The sequence below is a fragment of the Malaya genurostris genome, chromosome 1, assembly GCF_030247185.1.
Source record: "Malaya genurostris strain Urasoe2022 chromosome 1, Malgen_1.1, whole genome shotgun sequence".
Lineage (NCBI taxonomy): Eukaryota > Metazoa > Arthropoda > Insecta > Diptera > Culicidae > Malaya > Malaya genurostris.
This window is the reverse complement of record NC_080570.1, coordinates 114,425,278-114,450,343: the sequence shown is the minus strand read 5'-3', so window position 1 is coordinate 114,450,343 and position 25,066 is coordinate 114,425,278. Positions and strand designations below refer to the sequence as shown.

General features: G+C 38.7%; 2 protein-coding genes across 8 annotated transcripts in view; one reads left to right on the top strand and one right to left on the bottom strand.

Moving 5' to 3' along the window:
* The window catches only part of LOC131425438 (uncharacterized), a 140,912-nt gene that overhangs the window by 5,641 nt on the left and 110,205 nt on the right, over positions 1 to 25,066 (bottom strand). For all 5 annotated transcript variants that reach the window (XM_058587364.1, XM_058587361.1, XM_058587362.1 and 2 more), the window contains one exon: positions 19,006 to 19,778. In XM_058587364.1, the coding sequence (XP_058443347.1) occupies positions 19,006 to 19,778 (773 nt within the window). The remainder of the gene's footprint in view (positions 1 to 19,005; positions 19,779 to 25,066) is intronic.
* LOC131425441 (uncharacterized) overlaps positions 1 to 25,066 on the top strand; it is a 29,992-nt gene that overhangs the window by 798 nt on the left and 4,128 nt on the right. For all 3 annotated transcript variants that reach the window (XM_058587371.1, XM_058587370.1, XM_058587369.1), the window contains exon 2: positions 19,826 to 19,907. In XM_058587371.1, coding sequence (XP_058443354.1) covers positions 19,826 to 19,907 — 82 coding nt within the window. The remainder of the gene's footprint in view (positions 1 to 19,825; positions 19,908 to 25,066) is intronic.

Below are 25,066 nucleotides of genomic sequence, written 5' to 3'. Positions count from 1 at the left end.
TGCGTTGAGTCTATGAGATATTTTCGTCGTGTGAGAAACAAGATCGATTCGAGGGAGGACTGTGGTGAAAATACTTATTAAAATACTGAGCCTAGAATTTTTATACTGAAGTTGAAGGGTGATAATAGTTCCAAAATGCGTACTGAGAACTAATGTGTTTCAAAGCTGTAAATATGAAAAAGGACTCAAATTATCATCTCAGTTGGACACTTAGTTCAAAGTTTACGACAATGTACAGTTGCCCAGTATTTTTCAATCGGTCGAAATCCTACGACAAAATCGATCTTGTTGGCAGCAGTGGTAGTTGAATTTGTCGGTAAAAAAGAACTTTAATCTTCGTGGCACATCCCCCCGTCTAGTCGCGATATAAAACTTTTGACCGGGAAGCTTAAACTCGAGTCGTCGTCGATCAATGAAGGGCCCTTGTTTGTTGTCAAAACACAGTCGTACAAGAACCTTGCACGCCATTTGGCTACGGAATTCTGCTTCATTTTCCGATTCGAATATTTGCTGTCAAGGATGTTTCCAGCCGGTCGAAAGTTGGCGTTGTACCTTCTCTGATTAAATGACAGAGATTAGCTGTCAAGCACCTCAACCAATAGCTCTGCTTTTTGTTTTTTTTTTGTAGGTTCGCTGATTCCTTTCTACACTCAGTGTTTGTTAATAGGTTTTGATCACTCCAAAACTGTTTTTTTTTTTCAGATATATTTTATTAAGTCACAATCTGTTAAAGTTTATGATGCCAAGGGCTTGTCCCTGTGGGTCCTCAGGAAACACTCTTGAGTCTTTGAAGATCCGGCGTGTGTCCCTCATCGATGGGAGTGGTTCTTCGTGGCGGTGGTGATGAAAACATGGGAATAATTCTCGTGACATGGAAACATTTCAAAGGTTGCCGGGTTGTGGGTCCGCGGGAAACACCCCCGGGTTACGAGAAGCCGGCGTGTGGCCCGCATGTTGACTGGGGCGGCTTTCCGTGGGCGATGATAATGATGTTGCCGAAGAGAATGAAAAAAAAACATGGAGAAGTAAATGTTGTGGAAAACGGAATAGAAAAAAGGGTATGGGAACGAATGACTAAAAACGACAAAGATCTAATTAGTTTACATCGTGATGGTGAAGAGACGGGGGAAGGGGTATGCGAAAAAGTTAGTGACAGCAAGAAGATCTTGTTAGTTTCGATAGAAATGGTAGACAGGCAGGGGATCGGGAGAATCGGGCGGATGTTAGTGCCGAACCTGTAGGTGAAGATTATTCTTAACCTCGCCAAGGAAAGGAGAACTTTCTATGCCAGATGCAACGGATCACACTTGTATATTTATGTGTTTAAGGTACTTGTATATGAGCATCATATATGAAGTATCCCAGTCGGTGTTGAACAGTCGTTCGCACCGCACGCTTATAGCTCTTGGCTCCTGGAAATTTTTTCTGGTTACCTAGAGTTTCATTGATTCAGGGCTTCAGTCTTTTTCAAGGCTACCTGAATCACTAACAGTCTTTTTAAAGACTAACAATTAATCAGCCTTTCTCAAGGCTATACAAAGAGTGATATTAGAGTGACTAAGAAATTAATCAGCCTTTTTAAAGGCTAGCTATTCAAAGAACTATTATTCAAAATTCCATTCATTTCAAAAATGCCTGCGTCCAATCGGAAAGGCAACAAGCCTAAGGCTAAAAATAATTCAATACGGAATAAATCACAATCCGTTATTCAACATTTTTCTAATAACATTCACGATCTTATAGAATCTGAATGTAAAAATAAAAGACAACGGACGGATTTCCCTTCCGTTGATCCTATGCCGTCTAACAATATTTACGAGATTCTTCCTGAATCCGATTGTAGCGACATAGAAGAAAATTCTTCAAAAATTCCCAAAATGGACGCTTGTCGTTCTGGGAAGAAACAACAATCTATGCCACCAGTGACGGTGATGATTTCCGACTTCAAAGCATTCCGTACTGAGCTTTCTACTTTTCTCCCGGAAGTAAAAGTCTCATTTCAAATCGGACGAAGAGTAGAATGTCGAGTCTTGGTGGATGGATAAGAAGATTACGAACGTCTTATTCGATATTTGTCCGAAAAACTTCATAAATTTTATTCATATGATATAAAATCAGACAGACCCTTCAAGGCTGTCTTGAAAGGATTATCAAATGATCAAAGTATAGATGAAATTAAAAATGAACTAAAATAATTGCTTGGTTTTGCCCCTTCCCAAGTAATACTTATGTAAAAAAGAGCGAATGGTACTTCTAAACCACGCTCTGGAATTTCCCATGAACTTTACCTAATACACTTCAATCGAAGTGATGTAAACAATTTGAAAACTTTAGAAAAAGTACGTTTCATTTCCCACATTAAAATTCATTGGGAAGATTATAAACGGCATAATCGTATTGCAAACTTAACGCAATGTCGTCGTTGCCAAGGCTTCGGTCAAGGAACCAAAAATTGTCATATGGATATACGGTGTTTGAATTGTGGTAAATCGCATTCGAAAGACGTTTGTCCAATGAATGAAACCACTGATAAATTTTCATGTTCCCATTGCAATGGAAATCATAAATCCAATTATTTGAAATGTCCTGTCAGGGAAAAAATTTTAAACGCTCGTTCGCTTAGACAACAAGTCAAATCAACTACCTTAAATTTACAGAACACACCTGAAAATCAAAAAACCGTTACAAATGCCACGCCTCATTCTTCTAAGGCACCTATTTCTTCGAATTTAAAACAAAAAACAGGTACGCCTGCCAATTCGTCTTCTAACGAAAACAATTTATTGACAGGTAGATCGACCTCGTCATCATCTTCTTCTAATGTCAGTTATGCTGGTATATTAGGTAGAAATCTACCACCTATTTCTTCTAATGTAAATAATCAAAACACAGGACCGCCTTGCAGTCCATCTTCTAACGAAAACAATTTATTAATAGGTAGGTTAAATAGGTTAAATAATTATTTGAATATTTTAAATTGGAATGCTCGATCTTTGAAATCGAGTGAAGATGAATTTTATAATTTTCTCGAAGTTCACAAAATCCATATTGCCATTGTGACAGAAACTTTTCTTAAACCTAATGTCAAATTGAAAAGTAATCCACATTATGTGCATTTAGGGGTTAGCCAAATTTTGTGCTAGGGCACATAACCGTTTTCATTATTTTTCGTTTCGTCTTTGACTCATCAGTGCAGAGCAGTTCAAATTGAACTGCTTAGTGCTAAACTCGGCAGTTCAATTTGAACCGCTAAGCAGACGTAAAGTTTCTGCTACTTACAGAACACTTTTTGTTTTGCAACGAAGTGCAATGTCTTTTCTGACGTGCCGAACGAAAACGTGTTTTCGACTATTTCTGGCCGATGCAGGTATGGTCATTTAGGGGTTAGCCAAATTTTGTGCTAGGGCACATAACCGTTTTCATTATTTTTACGTTTCGTCTTTGACTCATCAGTGCAGAGCAGTTCAAATTGAACTGCTTAGTGCTAAACTCGGCAGTGAAAAGTAATCCACATTATGTGGTTCATCGATTTGACAGGTTTACTGGAATGGGTGGTGGAGTTGCCGTTTTTGTCCAACGGCAAATTAAACATCGAATTTTACCTTCTTTCAATACTAAAGTTATTGAAAGCTTGGGAATCGAAGTTGAAACCATTCATGGAATTTATTTCATCGCTGGAGCATATTTGCCATTCCAATTATGCACCGGCGAACAATTAAATTTCTTTAAAGGTGATTTGCAAAAACTCATAGGGGATTTAAATGCTAAGCATGTCCAGTGGAATTGTAGGCAAAATAACAGTAATGGTAAAATACTTCATAATCAACTCTCAGCTGGTTACTTCACAGTTCTTCATCCCAGTAATCCGACTTGTTTCTCTTCCGTGAAAAACCCGTCTACAATTGATCTGGTTCTGACGGATCAAAGTCACATTTGTAGTGAACCGATTACACATGCTGACTTTGACTCAGATCATCTTCCTGTAACATTCAGACTTTCCAACGAAGCTATAATTAATACAATTAGTTCTATATTCAACTATCATAGAGCTAATTAGTTGTATTACAGATCTCATATTGAAAATCATGTGGATCATGAAACTATTTTAGAAAATTCTGCGGACATCGACACAGCAATTGATAATTTGAATCATTACATTATCGAAGCTAGAAATCTTTCAGTTCCCAAAGCTCAAACTAAATTAAATTCTCCTATCATCGATGACAATCTTCAACTGCTCATTCGGTTGAAGAATGTTCGTCGACGACAATTTCAACGTTCTCGTGATCCTGCTATGAAAAACATAGTTAAGGATTTACAAAAAGAAATTAAACATAGATTTACTCTTTTGCGAAATGAAAATTTCGCTAAAGAAGTTGAACAAATTAAACCATATTCTAAACCTTTCTGGAAACTTTCTAAGGTTCTTAAGAAACCTCAGAAACCAATTCCTGCTCTCAAGGAAGGAAATCAAATACTTCTTACAAATGGCGAAAAAGCTCAAAAACTTGCTTAGCAGTTCGAGAGTGTCCACAATTTCAATTTGAACGTTGTGAGTCCTATTGAAAATGAAGTCTCACTGAAATATGATCATATTTCAACCCAAGTGTTATCACACGATGACATTATTGAGACGAATTTTGATGAAATTAAATCAATTATTAGGAAACTCAAAAACATGAAGGCTCCTGGTAATGATGGAATTTTTAATATTCTTATTAAAAATCTTCCCGATGTTGCCTTGAGACTCCTGGTTAAAATTTTCAACAAGTGTTTTTCATTAGCTTACTTCCCAAAAAGATGGAAAACCGCTAAAGTAATTCCTATCCTGAAACCTGATAAATATCCAGCAGAAACATCAAGTTATCGACCAATTAGCTTACTTTCTTCTATCAAAAAAACTTTTTGAAAAAATTATCTTGTTGAGAATGATGTCTCATATAAATGAGAATTCAATTTTTTTACCGGAACAGTTTGGATTTCGTCATGAACATTCAACTACTCATCAACTTGTCAGAGTAACGAACATGATAAAAGCAAATAAATCTTCTGGGTTATCCACTGGAGTTGCTCTTCTAGACATAGAAAAAGCATTCGACAGTGTTTGGCACAAAGGTTTAATAGCAAAAATGTCTGATTTCCAGTTTCCTATTTATTTGATCAAAATGATTCAAAATTATTTAATTGATCGTACTCCTCAGGTTAGCTATCAGAATTGTAAATCTGAATTGCTACCCGTACGAGCAGGTGTTCCGCAGGGTTCGAGTGTAGCTCCAATCTTGTATAATATTTTCACTTCTGATCTTCCAAATCTACCCGTTGGTTGTCAGAAATCGCTATTCTGTGACGACACAAGTCTGTTAGCCACAGGTAGAAATCTAAGAGTGATCTGCAGTCGCCTACAAAGAAGTTTAAATATTTTCAGTGTTTATCTGTCAAAATGGAAAATTAAACCAAATGTAGCAAAAACGCAATTAATTATCTTTCCTCATAAGCCAAGAGCTTCTTTTCTTAAACCAAACAATAATCACATTCTCAAATTGAATGGCTTGGAATTGACATGGTCTGATCAAGCTAAATACTTAGGTTTAACGTATGAAAAAAACTCACTTTCAAGGATCACATTGAAGGAATCCAGGCAAAGTGTAATAAATATATTAAATGTTTATATCCTCATATAAACAGAAATTCTAAGCTCTGTCTAAAAAACAAGTTGTTAATTTATAAACAAATTTTCAGACCAGCCATGCTTTATGCAGTACCTATTTGGTCAAGTTGTTGTTCCACCAGGAAGAAAACGCTTCAAAGGATTCAGAATAAAATTCTGAAAATGATTTTGAAGCGTCCTCCCTGGTTTAGTACAAATGAGTTACACAGACTCACAAATATAGAACCATTGGATGTAATGTCACATAATATTATAAGCAAATTAATTTTAACTCATATTCCAATAAATAGTTATTTAAAAAAATATATATGAAGTATCCCGATTTACCAACACATCTCGAACAGGTACATCAGGTGGTCTACCTCGGGCCCTGAGGGAGTCCTTCAGTAAAGACCTGGCGTCAGTATACTCCACGCATGTCCACACGATATGCTCGATGTCCTGATAACCGTTACCACAAGCGCAGAGACCGCTCTCTACGAGCCCAATACGCCGGAGATGCGCGTTGAATGTGTAGTGATTGGACATGAGCCGAGACATCACGCGAATGAAATCGCGACTCACGTTCATCCCCCTGAATCATGGTTTCGTCGATACCCTAGGGATAATGGAGTGTAGCCATCGTCCCAGTTCCTCATTGCTCCATGTATTTTGCCAACTTTCGAGTGTCCTCTGACGAGAGTATCTGAAAAACTCATTGAAGTAAATTGGTCTTTCATAGATCACCTTGCGATGCGCCCATTTTAGCTAAGCAATCCGCCTTTTCATTGCCCAATATAGAGCAATGTGAGGGAACCCAAACAAAGGAAATTAAATAAGATCGTTTAGATAAAGTTCTCAATAGTCCTCGTATTTTTCCTAGGAAATATGGGGAATGCTTCTCTGGCTTTATTGTCCGAAGAGCCTCTATTGAACTTAGACTGTCTGTAACGATAAAGTAATGATCTTTTTTTTTTCATAAATACGTTTATTTCTTAAGGCAGTTTACATAAGTTTTTCTTCGCCGTAGCATCACTTTTACATAATATTCTTATCCTAATTTAATTCTAACATAGTCACAACGTTTTGCATTTATTAAAACATATTCTCTTATTACTTAAATATCATCTTAGGTAACTCGTCATTAATTATGAAATCTACTCGGAAATATTATTTGAACCAAACGATTAACTTCTATAAATTATAAAATAAGCTGTTATTTTCAGACATTTTGTTAATAATTTCATAAACTGTTTCGAGTTTGTTTGTATCATTACATTATTTTTATTCTAATTTAGCTATTGGTTGAACTCATGGACGCAGCTGGGATCAGAACTAAGTCTTGAAAGGGGCCTTTATTAAATTGAAACTCCAGTTTTCTTTATGAAATGATAAATAAGTTTCATGTATGAAAGGTCACGACAAGCAAGAATGTCTCGAACTGGGATATTGGATAGTCTACCTTGGGTACGCAAAGAATTTATTAGTTGAGATCTGACATCACGATACTCCACGCATGTCCAAACGACATGATCAATATCTCGATAACCTTCGCCACAAGCACAATGATTAGTCTCGGAGAGCCCAATTCGAAGGAGATGTGCATCTAACGTGTAGTGATTGGACATGAGTCTGGACATCACACGAATGAAATCTCTACTCACATCCAGTCCCCTGAACCATGCCTTTGTCGATATTTTCGGAATAATTGAGTGCATCCACCGACCCAGATCATCTTTATCCCAAGAAGCTTGCCAGCTGGCAAGTGTTCTTTGGCGAGACGAGCTATAGAATTCGTTGAAAGCAATTGGTCTCTCATAAATTTCACCCTCAATAGCACCACGTTTGGCTAAAATATCGGCTCTTTCATTGCCAGGAATGGAGCAATGAGCCGGGACCCAGACTATAGTGATTAGATAATTATTGTTCAATATGTCGTTCAGGCACTGTTTTATTTTGCCCAGGAAAAACGGTTCAGTCTTGCCAGTCATGTTTGAGCGAATGGCTTCAATTGCACTCAGACTATCTGTGAAGAGGAAATAATGGTTTGGAATTAATGTGACGATTACACTCAAACTATAATGAACTGCTGCTAGCTCTGCTATATAAACAGATGCAGGTTCTTGAAGCCTAAATGAGGCCGAAACATTATTGTTGAACATACCAAACCCTGTCGCTTCTTCAATTCGCGATCCGTCCGTGTAAAACATTTTCTCAGAGTCAATATGCCTGAACTTACTTGAAAATATTTTTGGGATTTCCGTCGAGCGTAGATGATCCGGGATTCCACGCACTTCGCGCTGCATGGATGTATCGAAAAATAAAGTTGAGTCAGGGACATTTAGGAGGCTGACACGGATAGGAATATATCTTGAAGGGTTGATTTCCTGTGACATATGGTTAAAATATACTGTCATGAATTTTGTTTGAGATCGAAGCTCGACTAGTCGTTCGAAATTATTAATTACCATGGGATTCAGCACCTCACATCTTATTAGCAGGCGTGATGAAAGCTCCCAAAATCGATCTTTTAATGGAAGAACTCCCGCCAGAACTTCAAGACTCATTGTATGTGTCGAATGCATGCACCCTAAAGCAATTCGCAAACAACGATACTGAATTCGCTCCAGTTTTAAAATATGAGAGTTTGCAGCGGAACGAAAGCAAACGCATCCATATTCCATCACTGAAAGTATCGTTGTCTGATACAATTTTATTAGATCTTCCGGATGAGCACCCCACCAAGATCCTGTTATTGTTCGAAGAAAATTTACTCTTTGTTGGCATTTTGTTATCAGAAACCTAATGTGTCCTCCCCACGTGCATTTGGAATCGAACCACACCCCGAGGTATTTAAAAGTTAAAACCTGTTGGATCATTCTTCCCATCATATGGAGCTGAAGCTGCGCGGGATCATGCTTTCTTGAAAAGACGACTAACTCTGTTTTCTCCGCAGAGAATTCGATACCAAGATGAACAGCCCAATCGGACAAGTTATCTAAGGTATCTTGCAATGGTTTATGCAGATCAATAGCTTTGGGTCCAGTAACTGAAACCACGCCATCATCTGCCAATTGTCTTAGTGTACATGGGGTTACTAGACAGCTGTCAATGTCATTCACGTAAAAATTATAGAGGAGCGGACTGAGGCATGAGCCTTGCGGGAGACCCATGTAACTATTTCTGAGTGTTGCCAAATCGCCATGTGAAAAATGCATGTGTTTCTCTGACAAAAGGTTGTGCAAATAATTATTTATAACCGCTGGGAGTCCATTTTGGTGAAGCTTGTCTGAAAGAACATCAATGGAAACTGAATCAAATGCTCCTTTAATGTCTAAAAATACAGATGCCATTTGTTGCTTTTGAGCGAAGGCAATTTGGATGTCAGACGAAAGTAATGCAAGGCAATCATTCGTCCCTTTATTTCTACGGAAGCCAAACTGAGTATCTGACAACAAACCGTTCGTCTCGACCCATGTGTCGAGACGTCGTAGAATAATTTTTTCGAACAATTTTCTGATGCAGGACAACATCGCAATGGGTCTATATGAGTTGTGATTGGAAGCTGGTTTCCCCGGTTTTTGAATGGCGATAACTTTCACTTGTCTCCAGTCAGGTGGAACAATATTTTGCTCAAGAAACTTGTTGAACAATTCCAACAAACGTCTTTTTGCGAGGTTGGGCAGATTCTTCACCAAGTTGAATTTAATTCTGTCCAACCCTGGAGCGTTATTGTTACAAGACAAGAGTGCTATAGAAAATTCCATCATTGAAAATGGGTTATTAATAAAACCATTATTTGGAGGAGATTCCCGTATAATGCTCTGCGTAGGAACAGAATCTGGGCAAACTTTCCTAGCAAAGTCAAATATCCATCGGTTCGAGTATTCATCACTCTCATTGCCCACGTTACGATTCCTCATTCGTCTGGCCGTGTTCCAAAGAGTGCTCATTGAGGTATCTCTTGACAAACCTTCGACAAAATGTCTCCAATAGCTACATTTTTTGGCTCGAAGTATGCTCTTGTACTTGGTTTCTAAAACCATAAGTTTTTCAAAATTCTGAGGAGTTCCTCCTCCCCGTTTTAGAAACGTCTTGCAAGCATTTTGTTTTGCGAGTTTAGCCTCTGAGCACTCTTTGTCCCACCAGGGGTTGGGAGGCCTTCTGTTAGTCGTTGGCCCAGGAAAGCGTTTAGTTTGGGATTGTTCTGCTGCCTCCAGAATCGAACAAATGAAGAAGTCATATTCTTCAAGTGGAGGGAGCTCTTCCATTGAATTCAAAATACTAGAGATACTACTTTGGTATTTAATCCAGTCGATATTTTTTGTCAAATCATATGGAATACTAGCGGAAGTAGCAATGCAATTGCTACTGCTAATTGAGATGATGATTGGTAAATGATCGCTACCGTGTAAATCAGGCAGTATTTTCCAGGTGCAATCTAGTCGAATTGATGTTGAGCAAAGAGATAGATCTAATGCACTTGGGCGTGCCGGAGGTCTTGGGATCCGTGTCATGCTACCCATATTTAATACCGTCATGCTAAAATTGTCACAAATGTTTTGTATTAAAGATGATCTGCTATCATTGTAAACGGAACCCCACATAATACCGTGCGAATTTAAATCCCCCAGAATCAATCGTGGTGCAGGAAGGGCTTCAACCATTTCATTAAGCTGTTGCTGTCCAACTTGTGCTTTTGGAGGAATATAAACCGAAGCTATGCAAATATCTTTGCCTTTAATGTTTATTTGGCAAGCAACAACTTCTATACTAGAAGTTGAAGGGATGTTTAATCTATAAAAGGAATAGCATTTCTTAATTCCCAAAAGCACTCCACCATACGGAGAGTCTCTATCGAGACGTATAATGTTAAAATCATTAAAATGTAAAGCTATGTTTGAAGTAAGCCATGTTTCGCATAAAGCAAATACATCATATTTTTGACTATGCAATAATATTTTAAATGAATCAAGTTTTGGCATGATGCTTCGACAATTCCACTGCAGGACAGTGATTGTATCATTTGCGACGGGTGATAAATTATCCATCAAAAGATACAAAACCTGAGACAATTGGCCATTGAGCTGATAACTGCTTCAAAAAGGTTCTAGCTATTGGAAGGAATGCCATTATGAGGGTCTTTAAGGGTTCAGATATATTGAATGCTGAGAAAATCCATTCAACAATTTCCGAAAACTTCAGTAATCCTGTTGGTGGCTGTGAAATGGAGCCCACTGGATTATTATCTTTTTCTGTACTAGATCCTGGATTGGTTTGTGAATTTGACAAACCAGGAGGCACAGTCTTTGGTTTTGACTTTTTTTGTTTAACACGGGGATCTTTTTTTGAAGATGAAATTTTAGGTGTCTTTTTTGGTAATTTGGAGGAAGACTTCTTTCTCTTAACTGACCCTTGGGTAGTGATAAACGAATTACCTTCACTATTTTCGTCAGAGTCAGAGTCCTCTGGTTCCTCTAGATTTGAAAACCCGTTTTCGGTTTCCAAAGGGGGGACATCAATGACCGTTTTAAGCATTTCTGCATATGTGCGCTTAGACCGTGCTTTTAAAGAAAGCTTAATTTTGTCTTTGTGCACTTTAAATGCAGTGCATACTGAAATATCATCATGAGGACTATTCCCACAATAAATACATTTTTCAATTTCCTTGTTGCAATCATTATCTTTATGAGGCCCTTCACACTTAATACATTTTGGTTTATTACTACAGTAAGTAGCTGTGTGGCCGAATTTTTTGCAGTTCGTACAATTCATTACATTTGGAACAAAAAGCCGAACAGGGAGGCGAATTTTATCGACATAGACATGGGACGGCAACGCAGACCCGGCAAATGTCACTCGAAACGAGTCTGATGGGCGATAAACTTTCTTTCCCTCTTCATGAACTACTGAGTACAGTTGTTTGCACTCCAGTATTTTCACACCCTCAAGCATAGAGTTCTTGAAACGACCAACACCATGCTTGAGTAAATCATCTACCGAAAGACTCGCTTCGGTAACAACACCGTCAATTTCGACATCTTTGGAGGGTATGTAAACTTTATACTCTTTATTGAAATGTTCCGAAGAGACAATATCATTCGCGTGTTTCAAATTATTTACCACAACACGAATTTTATCGTTATTTACTTTTATGATCTCTTTGATTGAAGAGTATCGTGATGTCAAACCTTTATTAATTTGAAAAATGTTTAATGGCTTTGATATACGTCTAAAAAAGACTATCCAAGGCCCAGAAGAGCTCTCCTGATATTTTTTTCGTTCGTGGGGGTATCGGATTCATGCTAGGATTTACGTCCATGGATTCATCCATTACATTAAAATTTTTAACTAAACTTTAAATAAAATTTGAAACCAACACTACACAGTACTCAATCAGAAGGAAAAGAAAAAACTTCTACCTTGAAATTGTTGTCTATCTCCGTTGCACTGCCGTGTAGATCCTCGTTGCTCTAGATGTTCTTGTTGGATGTATCTGGACGTTGATACAATGCTGAAGCTCACTGTAGCGATAGAATATGATGTGATGCTACTGCTACCTGACAACCAGCACCACTCGAATTCCGATTTGCTTTCGTCTTCGCCAGCTGTAACCAGCGCAGGTCACCGGTGTATACCTGCGTGTTGTATGGCAGTGGAAAGACCGAGTTGTCTTGTCTCCTTCTTCCTAGTGCTCCGCACCGATATGCTTCTGCACCGAAGTGCCTTCGCACCGGTGTGCCTTTGCACTCTCCTGCTTCTATGTGCCTTTGCACTCTTCCTCTTCGATGTGCCTTTGCACTCTCCTGCTCAGCACTTGTGGCTGTATATTGCGGCCTGGGTAGAGTTTGGGAAACGCCCTTTGTTGTTTCCTTCACCAGCTTGGCCCAGCACTAGGGCTCTCTTATGCAGCACGACTATACGTTTTAACGGCTGCTGCCAACAGGTCTCTACCTGTAGTTCAACCGTTGTCGTATTTAACGCGTGTAAACCAACCAGCGTTATTAAACTGTACGCTTCTATACACAACCTTCTCGGTTGAACGGCTATTACTGAAAATGAAAGTAATGATCTTTGGGCAATGTTTCAATGATCCCCAGGGTGTACTGAATAGCAGCTAGCTCTACGACGTAAACTGAAGCCGGAGCACTGAGTTTGTGTAAAGCGGTGATGTTCTGATTGAAGATGCCGAAGCCTGTGGACCTGTTGATGTTTGATCCGTCAGTGTAGAACACCTTTTCACAGTTGACTGTTCTAAATTTGTTATTAAAAATATTAGGAATCACTTGAGGGCGTACGTGATCCGGAATTCCACGAATTTCTTCTCTCATGGATGTGTCGAAAAACACAGTAGAATCAGAAGTATCCAAGAAATGATCACGGTTGGAAACAAACGAAGAAGGATTAATATTCTGAGCCATGTAATCAAAATACAAGGACATAAAACGGGTCTGAGAATTGAGCTCGACAAGTCTTTCGAAGTTTTCAATCACCATCGGATTCAAGATATCGCATCGGATTATCAATCGATATGATAGATCCCAGAATCGATTTTTCAACGGTAAGACGCCCGCGAGCACTTCGAGGCTCATCGTATGAGTAGATTGCATGCAACCCAAGGTAATACGCAAACAACGATACTGAATTATTTCCAGTTTAATGAAATGGGTGTTCGCGGCGGATCGGAAGCAGAAGCATCCATATTCCATTACGGACAATATCGTTGTTTGGTACAGCCTGATCAGGTCTCCTGGGTGGGCACCCCACCAAGTTTCGGTTATTGTACGAAGAAAATTGATTCTCCGTTAGCATTTTTGTTTCAGATACCTAATGTGACATCCCCAGGTGCCTTTGGAGTCGAACCAGACCCCGAGCTATTTAAATGTGAAGACCTGAGCTATGGTTTCACCCCCTAGTTGAAGCTGTAGTTGTGCTGGTTCTCGTTTCCTTGAAAATACAACCAGCTCAGTTTTATCCGTAGAGAATTCAATACCCATTTGAATAGCCCATGCGGATAAGTTGGCAAGAGTATCTTGTAACGGGCCTTGCAGATCGCCAGCTTTGGGTCCTATAATGGACACAACGCTGTCGTCGGCAAGTTGTCTTAACGTGCAAAATGTGTTTATACATTTGTCGATGTCGTTTACGTAAAAATTGTATAAAAGGGGGCTTAAACATGAGCCCTGAGGAAGACCCATGTAACTGAATCGTATTGTCGACAAATCACCCTGTTCAAAATGCATGTGTTTCTCGCACAATAGATTATATAAAAAGTTATTCAAAACTGGTGAAAGACCATGCTGATGCAACTTCTCAGATGGAATTTTTATAGAAACTGAATCGAAAGCCCCCTTGATGTCAAGGAAAACAGATGCCATTTGTTCTTTACGAGCAAATGCCATTTGAATTTCGGTTGAGAGTAACGCAAGACAATCGTTCGTTCCCTTGTCCCTGCGGAAACCAAATTGTGTATCTGAAAGTAAGCCATTAGTCTCGACCCAAGTATCTAAACGAAAGAGAATCATTTTTTCCCAAACTGGTGTTTTCGGCATCTTAAGCACATTAGCCAACTCGGATCCGGACAATTCCGAATTATCCTGGTGTTTGTGCACAATATTTTTTCTTCCTTGGGATTTGACGTCATTTCTGAACGCATTCGACTACTTTGATCAAACTTGCGTCTCTATATGAGCGTGAACAAACCACTGTCAAAAGTTATCGATTCTCAACACCAGAGACGTGCTTTCAGAGCTGTTCAACCAAAATTTAAATACTGAAAAAATGTTCCATATTAATCGGCATGGAGTCCTAAAGTCCTCTAAGGAGACGTTCAAGAGCAACCATGAAAACACCGTAGTCCCACGGTGCAGACAAGAAAATAAAAATGAATATTTGTAGCCCTAACTCATGGGAAAACCAGTGCACGAATTAAAGCAGTAATACCGGAGAGTTCGGGTGTCTGGAGAAACTCTTTCGTCGGGGATTAGATGAGTAGATTGCGACGTAGCTCCGGTATGGATCATCGGGGCGGCAGCGAACCGGAACCACAGGACCAACCCAGGCATCCTGTCGTTCGAACCGTTCACGGGTTTCGGGAGCGTCGGTACCGGGGTAACTTCCATCGTCAGAGAACTTTTTCGTCGGTGTAGGCTAGATCCATCGTCAGGGATTAATCAAGTAGTTCGTGACGGATCGTCGAGGTACCAACGAACCGGAAGTCATACTCCAACCGGAATCGCCGGAACCGACCTCGTCGTCCTCCTGGTCGATCCCCTGGAGCAAAGCGAGTGGCTCAAAGTCGAGAGCTAAATAGTCCAAAAGTAGGAGAACACGATGCAGACGTCCATGGTGATGCATAATGCAGGAAAGGGTGCTTTGAGCCTTTCAACGGTAGTTCCGGGGAGGTAGGGTTGGAGATCCAAGGTGTTTTAGTGGGTAGTTCCAATTATACAGTGGTAATCCTGTGGAGAGTCCCACACTCTGTGCGTAAATGCATTTCTCCTTGTGAAAAAAACCAATATCGCAGAATTCGAGAAATTCGACGTCGTTTAACTATTATTAAAAAAGCTATCAGGACATACTAAGTGAAATTTATATTTGCGATGCAGTCCTTTGTCCGTACGCTCGAATCGCGTAGAAATGTTATTTTTTGACTGTTAGTGTCTTCACAAATGTTCTTTGTAATAAAATGGTGCTTCATTGGATGTAAGAGGTCATAAGAGTGGCCCGTGCTTGGATGGAAACCTGCAATCTAACTTTCTTGTTTAAATTAAAAAATTATTGCACGTTACTGCAAAGCTGAGGACACGTTATTTAGCGCACCTTTGATCAAGAGGTCACTTTTTAGCTCTTCGTCTTATCGACTGTGACTCAAAGCAATACAGATACAAAGGTAGAAAATTTTCGTTTCCTAAAAGAATAGATTTTTAAATTTCGTCCGTATTTTACAAGGTTAAGAGCATTTTTCTTGATTGTAAAGCTGCTCTCCTGTTGAATGCAGTGTTGAGTATAATTGCCATTTTGTTCTGGTGAAATAGATTTCAGTGTTTCAGTGTGCCTTCTTCTGATGAGGATAATACTGAATATAGTTTTCATTCACTTGGCAGTTTTCAGTTGCGCCATGATCACAGAGAAACAAAAATGTTACCTCCAGTATGAACATCTCTAACGAATAACAAATGTCAAACAGATAACGAATATCAAAATATGAAGAAGTTTCAGTGCAATCAATTGTGAACCTGCATATTTACTCTTCATGACGATGCAGACATTTTAGGAAGGGACAGTTCAAAAAGGAGATACTATTTTGCGGCTTCGCAACAGAGGCGACTTCTTCGCTTCAAGTTATTGTTTTCTTGAAGGACCAAAGTTTTGTTATCAGGTCTATCAAGACATCTTCACGGCATATTTCATTCTGCCTAGAAAGTCCCAAGCAACAAAATTCTCACTGTCATATTCAACATCAAACATTTATTTTTGTTAGACCTTGACAGACCAAACCAAGCACGAGCCACTGGAAGTTACATCCAGAAAGTTGTTTAATGCTTATTCGCAACAAAATCTGGACAGATTAAATTTGGAAGAAAAAAAATGGTTATTAGTTCAATATAAAATGCATTTTTTATTCAGTCAATTATGCATTATTTGTCATCTTAAACTAATTACAGATTTTTTTTACGTTTCGCATTCAGTTTATCAATCCATTAGCAGATTACTCAGGGACCATAAGCCCGTAAATTTGCTTTCGTCAAAGACGTAAGGATAGACATTGCACTTCGGTGCGAAAGTGCGTAGCAAATAGCAATGACTTTACGTCTGCTTAGTAGTTTATGTTGATGCACGAGGTGGCATTAACAGTCCAACATAAACTGCTAATGCACTGATAAGCTGAATTCGAAATTTAAAACAATTCAAAACAATAAACAAACAATTTAGCACGAACCGGTACCCATGAGATACCAAAACCTAAATGACTAATTACAGTTATTTAATTATCTGATTTTGCCCAAAATTTTCAAAAATTTTCTATAGCTCAAGCTTGTTGTTAATATTGAGAGGGTTCTCTCTTCACGAGAGCTGGATTCGCCTCTTTCGGTACATCATGGACTTCGTTTGATTTATATTATTCCAAAACATCATTGGCGTAGTGGCATGATGCCAAAACAGGTCAGAATAGCAAGGGAGCGTCATGGCTGCGTAGGAATGATAACAATCGCATTCTTCACGGTATATTTCCTTGTTTACCCTTTCGGTAGTGATTAAGCTTTGGCTTGCTAGAGCACAGCTGCATATTGCCTGCCAAACCAAATATTTTTTGTGAAACTTGGCCTTTTTCCACGTTTCTATGCCGTTCCGTTGTATGGTAGTATATGAAGACATTCCGGAAAGGAGCTTAAAGTCTTCTAGCACGTAAGTTTCATCGTCCATTATCACGCAAGAAAACTTCGTCATATATTCGCGATACAACTTGCAAGCCCGGGTTTCAGCCGTCACATTCTGTTTGTCATTGCGGTTCGGTACAGTTTGCACCTTGAACGGCTTTATATCTTCCTGTGCTTGAAAGTATGCACGAAAGTTGGAGACATTTTTATTTTTCTAGCCCCAGTACGTACTGAAAGATTTGGTCTCTTCTGTAATATTTGCTTCACTTTCATGTCCTTCTGATAGGTCCTGAGACCCGTTTTCGTTCCACTCCCAGCTTTCCTGGCTGTTGTCACACGTGTATCACAAGATTTGAGAACTAAGTGTTTTTTTGCAAGCTGACAGATCCGGTTTTTCATTGCGAACGTACACAATTGCTTTTCGCACCTGCTTTTCTTTCGATACCATTTTCGATCTAAAAGCTTGTAGTATCCCTAAAAATGATTTTACACAATGCACAGTCTTACTTTCATCAGTCTACGAAATATTTCACGTGTTGATGAAGTATTTCCAGATACTACATGGAATGAGAAGTCCCGGGCCTAACAAAGGAAAAGTCTATTTTTCACCGTGTAAACTTTTTTATTCTTCAGTATTATCTCCATCTAGAGATGGATAATGTGATAAACATAACTGGAGGACGTGAATACGAATAAAACTGACATGCTTCTTTCATACTTCCGAATATATTCGTTCATATTAGTTGATTGATTGTGTGAATTTTGCAAATTTTACTGCTTAGCTTCAAGAATTGTAACGGTGCATCTATACTAAAGTGTGACTTTATAGCGACAAACATATTTTGGCTGAACAAATCAGAGTAAAACAAGTTCTGAATTCTGAAAAGGAGAATCCAGAAAGTAAATTCTGAAACAAATATTATTTCAGAAGTCAGTTTTAAAATTATGATTCGGAGTTCTGGAAACAGTTCCAGAAATTTAGTCTAAAGCTCCAACTTTTGAATCTGTATTTTGGAGCTGAAATCTGAAACCAAATTCTAAACCTCAAATTAAGTTCAGAATTCCAGGGGTCCAGAATCCAGGTTCTGAATTCTGTCCCAAAAATTAGTTTAAGAGTTCAGTTCCGGAATCAAATTCGGAATGAATTCCAATGAGGCTTTACACAACGCAGAAGTTCTATTTTTGCTCCTAGTTGAAGGCGACTGCTCGCCAAGGCGTCCGAAAAGCGAATGCTAGCGTAACCTGAGCGATTGAGTCTTAACATCAAACAGAGGGTCTGTGGTTGCTGTTGTTGGTAAAAGGCTCTCATCACGACTTCCAGTCCCGCACAAGAAAAATTGACCAATTTTCGACCTTAGTTTACCTTTTATTCTCGTCCTGTTGAGGATAGAAATTGAGACTACCTCAAATCCGTCGTTCGACTTCAAAAACTGAAACCAAGTTACCTCAATATTTCCATATGTTCTACCTATTCTTCCACAGGGAGAATTTTGAAAAGGCGCCTCATAGTAGAGTAAGAAGTACTCACGTCAAAAAATCAAAGAGTCATCCAGCTAACTGACGTCTGTCTGTCATATGAAAGTTTTTCGAGATAATAGCTCGTGTCCGGTCTTGATCCTACAGTTGTTGGTTCTTTTGCATGACTGCAGATTGAGATAGCCTTACAGCACTTCGCATACACGGGACTCATTTCGATAAACGAACTCTCTCTTTGAAGTTTCGAGTAACACAGAGGTAAATATACAACTGTTTCGAAGTTAAACGATTGTACCCCAAAAAATTTAAACTGAAATACTTTTACTTCTATTATCGAAACCCCTGTCTCCTTCCTTGTGGAACAGACTGTATTATTCGACATGCCAAAATCTGAAACAATGTTAAGTATTTGAATTTTTTGAATAAATTGTTTTTTGATTAAAACCTGTACGAAAGTGAAATCAATTAAATATCAAAATGAAAATGGTTACAATCACTCACCGTATTACAAGTGGGAACACATTGTCCGGTTCGGGAGCTCGTAAATCCCTGTAATATAGCAAGAACGGATTCTTGTTTTCCACGAATATGGGCGGAATACCGCCCGTGTTCGATACTATACTAATATCAGCACAGTTCCTGAATGTCTCCGGTTTCCCACAGCCGACGCCTTCCGTGCCGTTGTCGCATCTTCCCCACATATTGCCGGTGTAGTAAGTCCATTGTAAGACGCACTGCGTACAGGTAATGAACCGAGGCAACTTCACGCGATATCTGAAAATCTCTTTCTTCCCTGATTCGGGCGGTATAGTGTACCGAACTTCTTGCGTTCCTGTCAAAAAGAGCGGATACCGATCGAAACACTCCTGCGTTGCTTCGTAGTATGCGTTGTTGTTCGGGCAAAGGAACATTTCGAAACGACCCATATGATTAGCAGTCAGCTCAATCTCCACATCAATCTCCTGTCCCGAGAAATATCGGCGGGAGATAATACCTTTGCCGTATTCTCCTCCTGCTTCGTGTGGTCGAGGGCTTCGCAAATTATACGCATCTCCGCAAACCCCACAATTTCCACCGTTGTGTTCCCACTGGACGGCGTATCCACCGCAGAACAGTTCATTGTCGTTGTAGTTTACTGGATTGGGAAATCCGAAACGCCACATCGCATTACGGGCTGGTGGTTCCATCAGTCGACCATGTCCTAACACTAGCTTGCAACTGTACAACAACTGTAGCACCAACGATAGCATTATATCGTGCCGTTTGAGCCTCATCTAGAAATAATCAGAAAAATTGTCAATTAATATTCACTTTTTTGCAGATGGCGCCAAAAATGCAACTCTTGAAACTAACGACGTGGATTGCTTTGACATGCTGGATGTCAACAAGCGTTGCTATCAACAGTAAGTTACAAGACAATATTTTTAGATAGTGAAATATACAAAATCTCGCGTAGTTACTGTATACTGGAACTAAGTTCTGGATTCGGAAACTGAATTCTGGAACTAAATTCTAAACCGGGATTCGGGGACTGGATTTTTAATATGATTTCGGGAATTGAGTTTTAGAACTGAATTTTGAAATAGAATTCTGGAACTGAGTTCAGGAGATTGGATTCTGGGACTGGATTCTGGCCTGGGTTGACATTATGTACCTTCAATCGAGTCTCGCGAAGCGATTATTGTTAAAGTGGGTTCAACTAATACGTGTCATTAGGCATCGCTTTCGTGTAATCGGTACTAGATTTTGACTGACGTGGTTGTTTTTGAGCAAAAAACTGAGATAAAAAAATGAGATAAAATTTCAAATTCCAATCTTCTTTCGTTTAAACTACAAAATTTTTCGCAAATTGCTTGAGTTGCGCTTTCCGTCCAACTGTTTTATAAAATTAACTAGGAATTCAATTTCCATGAATTATTTTCCATGAATAATTTCGGTGTGCCTCTGTAATATACATTAAATAACATTCGACTCCGACTCGAACAGAACATGACAATTGAACAAAAATATACTATACTAATATACTGTTTTAATGCATCTAGTGACTGCATGTTTAGTTTTTCAGATTTCTACAACTATTTCCGGTTTTGGAAAAGTATTTAAATTGGCATGTTATTAACGGTGTTTTTGTTGGTTATGTTATACAATTCATTTCACGCGTTTTTGTTTTGTGAAACCAACTCAAAAACCTGAGTGTATTAGGTTTCATATCAGTTGTTTTAAAGGAATTTACAATAAGTTCGTTTTAGCAGTTTCAGTTGTTTTAAAGGAATTTACAATAAGTTCGTTTTAGCAGCAGCTTGCACTTAACAAATAATGCTGCTTTGAAACATATCAAACAAGAAACTTGTTGCACATCATACAAACTAATACCGTTTTCGTTTTTAAACCTAGACGCGGGCGACTCTGACTTCGATTAAAACGAACACGTGGTACGCGCCCTAAACAACAACTCATGAAAAAAAGAAAAAATAAACAAACTTGCATGGATGCGTGGTGCGACCCGAGAAAATTTTCAGAACGAAACTACGCGATTGGAGTCCGATCTAGAGCGACCGCAGGTTGCTAAAACAAACATATCAAACGTTGTTTGGGCGACTCTGGGTCAGCTTTCGGACTGCTCTGATCAATAAACGAAAACGGTATAAGTGTGCTTTTCCAATTACATAATCGTTGCGATTGGAATGTAAATTTGAAAGACCATCAGCTAACAAGCCCAATATATTGGATCAGTTTGAACGACTTGTTGCAAATTTTTCATCGCTATTTTAAATTAAGGCTTGAACTTCTAAACACTCTTCATCCAATAATTTCGAAACCGAAAGTGGCATTTGAATAAAATTTTGTAGCGCTATATGAGGCCATAGAACGTTTCGTTTGAGGTTTGTAAAAATCGATTTAGCATATGCTGTGAACACCGACTTTTCAGCCAAGACCCGGAATTCCGAATGTCCTACATCATTCGATTCAGCTCGACGAACTGATCAAAAGTCTGTGTGTGTATGTATGCCTGTGTGTGTGACACAATGTCACTCAATTTTCGCAGAGATGGCTTAAACGATTTTCACAAATTTAGATTCAAATGAAAGATCTTATAGTCCCGTAGGTTACTATTGAATGTTATTCTTATCCGACTTTCGGTTCCGGAAATACAGGATGATTTTCTCAGGGATGTTTGAACCGATTTTCACAAATTTAGGTTTTATAGTTTGCTATCCTGATATTGAGTTTCATCTTAATGCGACTTCCGGTTCTGGAATTATAGGGTAATATGTGCTAACTTATAAACAATAGCGCACTCAGTTTTCTGCAAATTAAAAGTCTTATATTTCTTCATATCTTTTTTAAAACTGACTAGTAAATTCCTCTAGTTTGCAGATCTTATTTGTTGGTAATATATGAACCTATTTTGTCACTACTAGTCTCCGGTTTTCGATTCCGAAAGCACCGGTAGTAGTGAAAAAAAAACTTTAAAAATGGAACTCACTTCGATTTCTCAGCAATGGTTTAACCGAATTTCTCAAATTTTGATATAAATTGAAGATTTCATTGTTTTAGAAGCTTTTTTTGTGCAATTTTATCCAGGTCCGACTTCCGGTTACGTAATTACAGGGTGGTGAGTGTCAAAACTTTCAAAACGTCATATGAAATGACGTTGCAAAACCGCGTACGTATTGGTACCGAAGTAGAAAACACCTTCGCCTTTACGAACGATGCACGCAGCGTGCTTGGACCTATTTTTGTAAACCCTTTAAAGAAAACGAAGACCTACACTTTTTTTAAAAACTGAGCCCATCGGCACCGAGAATGTGTTTTTAATCGTGTAGAAGAAACCAGAACAACAGTGCTGGCACGAATGTCTGTTACCGGTGTTTAGTTGGTTGCGCACGGTTGCAGCGATTGAATAAAATTTTAGCCACTTTACGGAAGTGTGACAAGAAGAATGAATGAATTTGAATGAATTGAAGTTCAAATGAAAAGATAATAATTGAAATCTCAAGTTACGCTATGTATATGAAATTTGAACAGCCGGTTTTTTCAAAGAATTATTTATTGGAATATAAGTTAAAATTAAATTATTAAGATTCAAATTGGGTGTTCAGTCACAAGTGGTGACTTTTCAGCATAATTATATACATGATTTGCTTATTACCATGAAGACATCATTTGTTTCCGCAATTCTGTGATTTTTGTGTAGGGAAAATTGTATTTTATGATTCTGATTAAAAAATATTACTCCTCATTTAACATGAATTTCATATACATCAGTAACAGGAGCGCAGGTTTTCGTTTAATTGGCTCAATAGAAATAGTGCATGAGATTTAAATCAACAGGCTTGAATTTAAACAAAGTCTTTGTCTCTATAATCAACGAAAAATGATTAGTCGATCGTACACATATTTTGCCTTATTTATGGTTTCGGCTTTAGCTATCTGTTAAATAAGAACGACTGTTATATACTGCCCGACGTTTCGAGCTTCTTTCGTCACTGTAGTAGCATTAATAACGTTTGTTTTCAACATTAGCTTGTTTTACCACTATGCACTACCTAACGTCACTTTCAAAGATGGTGGGTACCATCATTCTTAGCTTTCTTATTATGTAAACAACCGTTCGTGGGCATACGATTTTTAGACGAGGAACGATAAGATATTTCTCTTGAAAAAACCCATAAGCAGTGATCGAAACGTCGGGCAGTATATAACAGTCGTTCTTATTTAACAGACCGCTAAAGCCGAAACCATAATTAATCTAAAATCAACATTTGAATGGAATATGTCTTCTGCTGAACTTATTATATGTTGATAAAAATGTCTAACCGTCATATAATATACGACACAGACAAGTACGGAATTTTAAAAGAAGATCTTAAAACTATTTGAGCTTGTAGACCTGGCTAATTGATGCCCGCCATAAATTTGTACGACTATGACAGTATCCGGGCTCCGGCTCTGGAAATAAATTGTCGAAAACTCCAACATGAAATGATTCAGATTTCTCATGAACATTTAATGAGAAAGGCTTCATTACACCACTAGGTGAAATAAAGCAGATTTTTTTTCTAGAGCTTTAGATCACCGTTTCACATCACATCCAAAAACCGAGGGCCGATTTATTTGTCCATCAACTGACTAGATCTATACATCGGAAAAAAGATTTGGAGAGTTTGTACGGTTAAAATTTTTGAACATTCTTCACCTTATATTTTACAGGGTCCGGCACTCGAAGTGTAACCAACTTCAGACCGCTCGCGCAGCTGACGCACGGGCATCAGCTCTCTAGAAATTTGCTAAATGACACTTCGGAGTTGTATTGTTTACAAGCGCAAGAAAGCATTTTGCCAAAAGTGAACGCGAAAAAAAATCTTGACTTGAGAGAGCGAAGGAGTTGCTTCGTTTGGCCGAAAGCGGTTAATTTCCGAACATTGTATTTTCTGACGAGAAAATTTGTCCAATTGAGCAATTCGTAAACTCTCAAAACGATAGGGTTTACTTGACCGACCGTTCATACGAGAATTTGAGTCATCGATTGGCCACCAGGAGGCAGCACCCGCAACAGATAATGGTTTGGGCCGCTGTAACCGCAGATGGGCGCTCTCCAATCGTTTTCATCGAGCCTGGCGTCAAGGTAAATGCGACATATTATCGGGAAAGTATTCTGGAGGTTGCTTTGAAGCCGTGGGCAGACAAACATTTCGGTGGCAGACCATGGACGTTTCAGCAGGACTCGGCACCGTCTCACAAAGCTCGAGTGAACCAAGAATGGCTGAAAAACAACGTTCCGAACTTCATCACGTCCACACAATGGCTCTCGAATTCACCAGATGCGAATCCAATGGATTATTCTCTTTGGGCCATTTTGGAGAGCAAAGTCCGAACTAAAAGATACACCAGTCTCGAGGCGCTGAAAAAAGTTATTGTCCGCGAGTGGGCCTAAATACCTGCAAGTCACATTCGGCAACTTGCGATTCGTTTTTTGACCGTCTCAAGGCCATAGTCAAGGCAAAAGGTGGTCATATTGAGCAAAAGTGAATTGATTCTGAATTTTGTATTATTTTTACACATTTTGTACTTTGAATTAAGTAAAAGTAATTTTCCAAACTGATTTTTTTAATTGGTTACACTTCGAGTGCCGGACCCTGTAGAAGCCGGAAGCCGGATTTACAGCATACTATATGACAATAAAACTGGCTTAAATTCAAGACCAGGCTATGGGACCATACAATCTTTCGTTTGAATCTTAGTAAATGAAATTTATTTCAACGGATTCCAAAAACAAAACGAGGGCACTATTCCCATTCTTTTGCACATTTTACTCCGTTATAACGAAACTGGAAGTAAGATTCGGATAAAATTTCATAACAGGCTAGGGGACTATGCGACCTTTCATCGAAATTTAGGTTTACGAAAATTGATTCTTGGCCTCTGAAAACGAGCAATTTGTGTGCACTTTTTTAAAATTTCTCTACTCATTTTACCTCGTTTCTCCGAAACAGATAATCTGATAAGAACCAAATTTATTAGTCAATTTGAACTATTGATTTATTGTTACGTTTATTGA